The sequence below is a fragment of the Dendropsophus ebraccatus genome, chromosome 1, assembly GCF_027789765.1.
Source record: "Dendropsophus ebraccatus isolate aDenEbr1 chromosome 1, aDenEbr1.pat, whole genome shotgun sequence".
Classification (NCBI taxonomy): Eukaryota; Metazoa; Chordata; class Amphibia; order Anura; family Hylidae; genus Dendropsophus; species Dendropsophus ebraccatus.
In genome coordinates this window covers 9,084,812-9,093,721 of record NC_091454.1, presented here as the reverse complement: position 1 = coordinate 9,093,721, position 8,910 = coordinate 9,084,812, and the positions used below count along the sequence as shown (strand labels likewise).

The 8,910-nt window shown below is 44.3% G+C and overlaps 1 protein-coding gene across 1 annotated transcript; it reads right to left on the bottom strand.

Moving 5' to 3' along the window:
- Positions 1–145: 145 nt before the first annotated feature.
- On the bottom strand, positions 146–7,904 carry LOC138771427 (rho crystallin-like). The gene is made up of 9 exons (XM_069951120.1): positions 7,818–7,904; positions 6,512–6,679; positions 5,159–5,275; positions 4,694–4,771; positions 3,999–4,121; positions 2,759–2,868; positions 2,529–2,694; positions 1,436–1,518; positions 146–188 (listed from the first exon to the last, which is right to left on the bottom strand). Exons 1-9 carry the CDS (start codon positions 7,902–7,904, stop codon positions 146–148), a joined length of 975 nt encoding a protein of 324 aa, XP_069807221.1.
- Positions 7,905–8,910: the final 1,006 nt, after the last annotated feature.

The window sequence follows — 8,910 nt, the reverse complement described above, 5'->3', positions numbered from 1 at the left end:
TTATTTTTTTATTTGTCATGAGACAAGAAGAGAAGGACAGAGAATGTCGCTGCCCTTATAAATAATCATTGACTATCCCAAAATGGATGGACGTGTGGCGTATAGGATATAGATAATACTGGCGGTGTGGGCAGACGCCGGCTCCTCAGTACTCCTCATGGAATGGGTATTCAGGATGTTGCTTCATTCTAGAAATAGATATAAAAAAAGTTTAAAAATTCAATGAAATTTTCTGATGTCATATTCATAAATTAAAGGGGTTATCCAAGCTCAGAAAAACATGTCCGCTTTCTTCCAGAAAAAGCGCCTCTCCTTCTTAGTTTGGGTGTGGTACTGCAGCTTACCTCTACGGGAGTGAATGGAGCAAAGTTGTAATACCACACACAACCTGAGGACAGGGGTGGCGCTGTTTTTGCAAGAAAGTAGCTGAGTTTTTTTCTAATCCTGGATACCCCCTTTAACCCTTTCACGACCTGGGGTCATTGATACATTAATGTTCAGGTCGTTTATGGACATCAGCTTATGGCATCATAATGATCCCATAAGCTGATGTCGCTATGTCTGCTCCCTCTCCTCTGTCCCCTGCCGCTATTACAATCTTGTGACAGCAGCAGAGGAGAGAGGGGAGGGGGCAGATCGCACGGTCGCACGCCCTGCTTCCCTTCCCTGAGGCTTCCGGTTTCCATGGCTACCATCGGGGCTCTGCAATCACTTCGCAGAGCCCCGATGGATACTGGTTAAGAGAATTCTCCCTCTGTAGAGGGAGAATTCTCTATCAGAAACCCTATAGATGCTGCGGTCATGCTGACGGCAGTATCTATAGGGTTAACTCTGTGACTAGTCACGGGTGACTTCTCGCCCAGATGACTAGTTGCTGACTCATCTTTTTTTTTCCTTTAAAGCAACTGCTGCAGCCGCGGCTGGCATGCGCACTACTCCACTGCTGTGAACCATATCAGCACAATCAGTGCTGACTGGTTCCCTTTAAAGGGATTATCCGGCATCTTAAAGGGAATCTGTCACCACTCCTGACCTAGTAAATACTTGTTTTCCCCATGAAAAAAAAAACTCTTCTGGATCACCTCTTCTTATAGTTCTGGTACTTCCTGTTCTTCTATTATTCTTTCTAGAAATGTATGACTTAATAACCAAGTGGGTGTAACCAATTGGGGGCGTGGCCTTACACTACACTGCACAGTCAGCTCTGATTGGATAGTGTCAGAAAGTGCAGGGACACGCCCCCAGCTGGTAACACCCAGTTGGTTATGAAGTCAAAGATTTCTAGTAAGAATAACAGAGGAGTGGCAGATCACAGAGCAATAAGAGTAGCTGATCCAGAGTTATTATGTCATGGACATTCATTGTATTCACTAAAACAGACTGATCCTTAAAGGAATTGTCCTGTTATCTGTAACCCCTTTTGGAGACAACTTACTCTTTGAAAGCTCCGTAATGTAAGTTTTTATTGAGTCCTTCTAGAGTTTCCATGTCTTCAGGCTTTAACTCAAAATCAAACACCTGACAAACAGAAGACGTCCGGTTAGTCATTGACTACTTTTATGGTCTACATTACAGAATTTGGTGACTTAAAGGGGTTATCCGGCTAAAGAAAAACATGTCTGCTTTTTACCAGGAACAATAGCTTAAACAACCTCAGATTGGATGTGGGGTTTTGCACATCAGTTACATTGAAGTGAATGAAGCTTAGTTGTAATACCACACACAACCTGAGGACAGGGGTGGCGCTGTAGAAAGTAGCTGTGCTTTTTTTTCTAAATCTGGATAATGGAAGGTGGGAGTTAATGGACAGAAAAAACTCTGCTGACCCCGCCCTGTAATGATGAAGAGATGACTCTGCTGACCCCGCCCCAATGATAATGAGATGACTCTGCTGACCCCATCCTCTAATTATAATGAGATGTCTCTGCTGACCCTGCCCTCTAATGATGAGATGGCTCTGCTGACCCCTCCCCCTAATGATAATGGGATAACTGTGCTGACCCCTCCCCCTAACGATAATGAGATGACTCTGCTGACCCCGCCCTCTAATGATAATGAGATGACTCTGCTGACCCCTCCCTCTAATGATAATGAGATGACTCTGCTGACCCCTCCTTCTAATGATAATGAGATTACTCTGCTGATCCCGCCCCCTAATGATAGTGAGATGACTCTCCTGACCCCTCCCTCTAATTATAATGAGATGACTCTGCTTTCTAATGATAATGAGATTATTATGCTGACTCCGCCCTCTAATAATAATGAGATGCCTCTGCTGACCCCTCCCTCTAATTATAATGAAATTATTGCTGACCCCGCCCTCTCATGATAATGAGATGACTCTGCTGACCCCTCCCTCTCATGATAATGAGATGACTCTGCTGACCCCTCCCTCTTATGATAATGAGATGACTCTGCTGACCCCACCACCTAATAATAATGAGTTGATTCTGCTGACTCTTTCCCAGTCTACACAGATAATCTGACAGATGAGCACCAGAAAACAGTCCATGAGACCTCATAGTTACCCCAAGGTTTTGCTTCAGTCGGGCAACAGAGAAGCTTTTGGCCAATACCACGATCCCCTTCTGGAGGACGAAGCGCATAGCGACCTCTGCTGGAGAACGGTTGTACTTTGCTGCCACACTGGCCAGGACGGGATCCTCCAGCAGGACAGGAGTGCTTAGGTCCACCCTATAGAACACCGCTGTCAGTAATAATGCTATAACCTACAGGATAAAGCAATGATGACACCTACCAGTCCTTGTCTCTATGTGACCCCAGCACACTGTACGCCACCAGCACGATATCCTTGGATTTACAATAAGCCTGCAGCTTACTCTGACTCAGGTAGACATGACACTCCACCTGTCAACAACATTATAATTACTAGTGTGGTGTCCCACCCTGGGTGTTTCGTGTTTCTCCTTTGCACCTCTCAAAAAAGCTTCTTACTCCAGGTTAAGTGTTGATGAAGTGCACTCTAAGGTTTCACCACTAGATGTCAGTGTTTTTTTCATACATGTATGCTCTTATGTATTGCACATCTGAAATTAGGAATGGGTTACTGTTTTATATGTACCGTGTACCTTTGCTAATTTATAGGAGATGTTCTTTATTTCTCAGTCTATCATCTTTCTTCTTTCTCTTGCACACATTCCTTTCCACCACTCACAGGGTAGATAACACATCCCCTGTAGGAAGTAGTTACTTGGTGGGAGGAGGTGTAGCTTCAGTTTAGTCATTCTTATCCAGATTCTCAGAGAGGACAGACACAAACAAAACAGTCCCTGCTGTAGCCAAGCCAGGGCCTGGCTTCTGCCAGGACCCTTGTCCGTGACCGAAGTCAGTTCCGTTCATTCTGGTCTAGTCTAGTTATTGAGTTGGTCTAAGACACTTGTGTATGCAGATGCAGCTAGAGACAACTCGTTTCACTACTACTATATCTACTATGCAGTGCTAAACCCTACTATGGGAGAATAGTTTGGGAACATCCTACCCCACGCCGAGAACCAGTCTACAAAGTGCAGGGCAGTATCTTGATACACAAGAGGACAAGGCTACTAGAAGGTCTACGTATCCTACAGTGCAGGTAACTGGGTAGCCCCGGCAACTTAGCTTCACCCAGGTAACCACGACTGGGGCTTGTATCACCCTAGGAGGACGAGTCACTCGACACCGTAGGGCACAAGGTGGTCAAAGTCTATACAAAGGTACAAGTAATTTCTCACTCACTGTATTCTCTACAAGAGCCCAAGGGATCCATCACAACGCGGCAGGTTACCGATCATCTTGGGGAGTACAGCCAGCCACCTAAACAAAGCAGGTATACCACCATGGCTGTGTGCTGGACTAGCACTGGCGTCACGACTATACCATCTCTGGCTGAACTGTACTGTACCACTGATAATATCCACACTGGTAGCGATACTAGACTGGACACCTCGACCACTATAACATTACTATAACATTATATAAGGTTCCTTTAAGCCTCGTACCTGGTTACAGACCGGTTTATACTTCAGTCCTGGTTTGCTCAGGAGACGTTCCAGTTGCCGTTTATTAAAGTTGGATACTCCGATGGACTTCACCAGACCGGCATCCTTAAGCTGCTCTAATACCTATAAGGAGATTACAATTCACCTGGTGGGTGAGGGCCATTGTCGGGCTGGGGTATCTGGGGCCCACCAGGGGACTTGATCCCGGGGGCCCACCAATAAATAACCAGTGAGAAACGACATGTCAGCCAGTGTTAGTGTAGGTTGTAAAGCTGGGGCCCACAGGAGGATTGTCCGGTCCTCTGGTGGGCCAGTCCAGCACTGGTGTGGGCTAATATGCAGATGATGTTTCTCTTATATATTGCCCCTATACACTCTATACAGTGCACCATAGCAGTGCAGACACTGAACCAGCAGGGGGCAGTAGTGAGATGATGCAAGATCTGGCAACATGTGAATCATTAAGAGTTTCTTTCCGGTTTTCTCTATCATTTTGCTCTATCTGGTCAATAATTTTATTTAACTTTATGAGACTGAGTTGCAATACCAGACTCAGCCACAGGAACAAGATCGGCGCTTTTCCTTAAAATAAAACATAAAAAAAATATTTCCACACCCCTTGAAATCAGAACTTTCATCCACTGTAATGAAATGAATATTGTCCCACATGGTCACTGAGTGATGGGGTGACTTACCTCCCAAGTATCGCAGAAGTCCACATTATCATAGACATAGGGCTTATCTGGGCTGATGGACTCCTCCCCTTCTGCCAGCTGAAAAACAAACATCCAATCATTTACATCAACTCTTCAGAACAGGAGAGGTTTTCTATGGGGATTTGCTGCTGCTCTGGACAGTTCCTGACATGGACAGAGGTGGCAGCAGAGAGCACTGTGTCAGACTGGAGAGAATACACCACTTCCTGCAGGACATACGGCAGCTGATAAGTAACGGAAGACTGGAGATTTTAAAATAGAAGTAAACTACAAATCTGTATAACTTTCTGACACCGGTTGATTTGGGGGGGGGGGGGGGGGGACATTTTCACTGAAAAATCTTTTTTATTCCGACAACCCATTACTAAAAATTCTAAGATTGTGAGATAAATGTCACCTTTTGGAAGCTTTTTTTTTTTTTTTTCCCCTATCCGTTTTACATACCTTGAGGGAGAAAGGCCAGTGCAGCAAGAACAGGTCCAGGTAATCCAGCTGGAGATCTTGTATTGACTTCTCGAAACCCTTGCGGGCGAGGACAGGATTGAAGAATGTGCTATAAAGCTTAAAAAAAATAAAAAAAATAAATAATAGAGCGTCTGAAAAAAACAAATAAGCAAAGATAAATGTCAAAAAAATAATTCAAAGAATAAAGAAATATTGTATATATAAATAATAGAATATGTAAATATTGTCATTTAACCCCTTCAGGACCGGGCTAATTTTATTTTTTGCGCTTTAATTTTTTTCCTCTCGGTGTTTATAAGGTCATAGCCCTTGCATGGGGTTTGTGCTTATGCCATATATTTTATAGTAAAGGTGATGTGTTCTCTATGTTCCTCAAGTCAGTACGATTCCAGCGATATGTAACTTATATAACTTTTATTTTATCTGACGGATTAAAAACTAAATGTGTTTTTGAAAATTGCTCTATGACCATGTTGATAACGCTTTTATCCTTTGGTCTATGGGGCTGTGTGAGGTGTCATTTTTTGTGCCATGATCTGTTCTTTCTATCAGTACCTTGATTGCGCATATATGACTTTTTTATCACTTTTTATTGCAATTTTTCTGGATTTGATGTGACCAAAAACCTGGAATTTTGCACCTTGGCGGGTTTTTACGCCGTTTACCGCGCCAGATCAGGAATGTGATAATTTAATAGTTTGGGCGATTACGCACGTGATGATACCAAATATGTTCATTTATTTATAAAATGGGAAAAGTAGGGTGATTTAAACTTTTATTAGGGGAGGGGATTTTTTTTATTAATGAATTTTTTTTTAATTTTTTTACACTTTAACTTTTAGTCCCCCTGGGGGACTTTTATTATTGCTGCACTGATCTCTCATATATCACTGCAGTATACTTAATAGAGCACTGATCGATTAGATCATTGCTGTATTAATCTGGTCTGCTGCAGACCAGATTCATCGATTGCCAAGCCGGGATCAGCGTCAGTGCGCTGACGCTAGGGAGAAAGGCACACATAATGTTTAAATGTCAATTTTGAGAGCTGCATTGAAATGTATAATTAGCGGGCGCTGCGATCGGACCGTGCCCGCTAATAGCCGTGGTCCCGGGCTACAGATAGCAGCTGGGATCGCAGCAGTTCAGAGCAAGGTCGCAAACGACCCCTCTCTGAGCCCCCCATCCAAATCAGAGCGTACATTTCCGTTACGATATCTGGGGGTGTGGCTTAACAGGTAGAGCGCATAAAGTGTGGACCACTTTGTTTCCATCTACAATCATTATACATAAATGTTAGAATCTACGAGATAACACCCGAACTCTCTTCACCTTCCCGGTGTAGAAGATGTCTTCTCTCCTCACTGTCCCATCAGCTATTTTGGCTCGAATGGCGTTCCCGATCTGAACCTCGTTGTTGTAGACGTAAGCGCAGTCAATGTGTCTGTAGCCGAGGTCGATGGCGATCTTTGTGGCTTCTTCGGCTTGTATTTTTGGGACCTAAACAAGTAGGGAGTAGAGTAGAGATTTCAGATTAATTTGCAGTTTAGTAGGTTTTTCTCATTCATACCATTTCAGGGGGCGGGACCGGGGCTATGCTAGTAGTACTCACACAGGAACTTCCTCTCTTAGCTGCCTGGCCAGTCGCAGCATAGCACTCAGTCCCTACTGCTATGCCATAACATAGTGCTGGTGAGAGTGCACTGAAGAGACTTACTGGCTGGGGGATGGCTACCATAGGTGACATGTGGAGGGGAGTAGGGGTTACTGATACACTGGGTTCGTATGGTGATGTGTGATCAGAAGTGGAAGAAACCCCACCAATCAGTGACTGTAGCACATTAATATGGATAACTCTTTAAAAGTTTTGCCCAGAAATCCCCTTTAAGAGACTACACCAGGTGAGCTCTAAAGGCAGGGGAAGGGAATATTACTCTGCAGCAGTGATGATATAAAGGAAACTATACACTGGTATTTACAAGGCACAACTGTTCTAAACCTTTTAGGTGGTTAATGATGTGAGAAAAGCCTTGATTTACCTTTGTGAATCATCTTCAGACTGGTTCAGCTCACAGGTGCACGGTTCAGGCTTTCTCAGGCTCTCTCTCAGCTGCACAGAGCACATGCCGAGCCCCACCCCCTAATTTATGTGTTCTGTCCTTTTTATAACTGTTACTAAAGACAGATTTCTCCTGGCAATGGGTAGTGGGCAGCTGATTGCAGGGAAATAAGACACCTAGTAACCCAGACTTTGTTTTACTAGAGGAGGAGTTATTTTATTTTGAAAACAAAGATAGTTTTTCCTATTTAAGTCCCACCCCTCATTTATAAACACCTAAACAAGCTCCACCTCTTTCCAGTTCAGTGTACTAAACAGTCCTACACCAAAAAGAAGATAGAAGATGTTTTCCCGCATAATCCCTTAGACCATATTCCCGGGACATCTAGCTCCCATTTTACCCTGAATGCCCCCCCCCCCCCCCCCCCCATTGACTAGACACAGCCCTCTAGTCATATCTGTATAAACTCTGTCTATCGATAACGATAATCTCCAGTGGACTTCATGGGGTCCCCTTGATCCCCACACCATATAACCATATACAGGAGGCTACAATGGGAGAGGATAAGTGGGACTTACATCAGGAGCGGCATAGGTGCCCAGTCCTAGGACGGGCATGGTGTTTCCATCGTTCAGGGTGATGCGGGTGTCCTTGGTGAGCGCCATGCTGTGTGTGCAGGGAAGCCGTCACCTCACCTGGTGAACTATTAGCTATGGGAGGGGTTACAGCTAACAAGCCGAGATAACAGGGCTGGAGGGCAAAGTGAGGAAAAGATCATTGACTTCATGCTGAGAAAGCATCGATGGATTCATGGATAGAGAACATAATCCAGGGTGCATTATAAGCTTGGATCATTAGGGGCTCCAGATTTCTAGAAACAGCGCCACTCCTGTTCTTAGGTTGTGCCTGGTAGTGCAGCTCCGATCCGAGCTGAACTGCACTACCGCACACAACCTGAGGACAGCTGGGGGCACTATTGTGGTTTTTTGATCCTGGACAACCCGTTTATCCACTATCTTACAGCAAAGTATACACCTGTTAAGTATTACTGATCCTCTATGCTGTGATATTCTAAGTCAGCACGTGAGTAATCATCCTACACAAAGTCATTTATATCGGTAATAAAACCGTAAACTCGTTGACATTAGAGAAGAACCTGCCTGGAGGGCCGGGTGTACGGGAGCATAAACCTGCATTGTGCGGAGCTGGGATGACTGAGCTGCACTCAAGGTCAAGTTTAAGGTCAAGTACTACAGCGATCACATTGGGTGAACTCCAGATTTATGTGAGACATTCGGGTGAGAACCAGAGCTAGAGCTCAATGCCAATGTATGGGATAAAGCCGTATATAATCACTAGCGAGTACTAAAATGCTCGGGTGGAGTATTTTTCAATGCTCAAGTGCTCTACTCAATAGACAATTGCCATTGAAATCAATGGGAGACTTGAGCATTTAACCAGGTGCCCCCTGCTGGGAAGAGAGGAAGGTGCATTTTCTGCAATCAAATTTTTGTACATTTTGTCCCTCGAAGGGATGTTTCAGTGAAATATACAAAAATTTAAAAGAAAAAAACACAATAGGTTTCTGCGAGACACATTAGAACTCTGACGGTATTTGCCGACAATGGATTGTATCCCGCCGGAGTTCTAATGTGTCTTGCAGAAACCTAT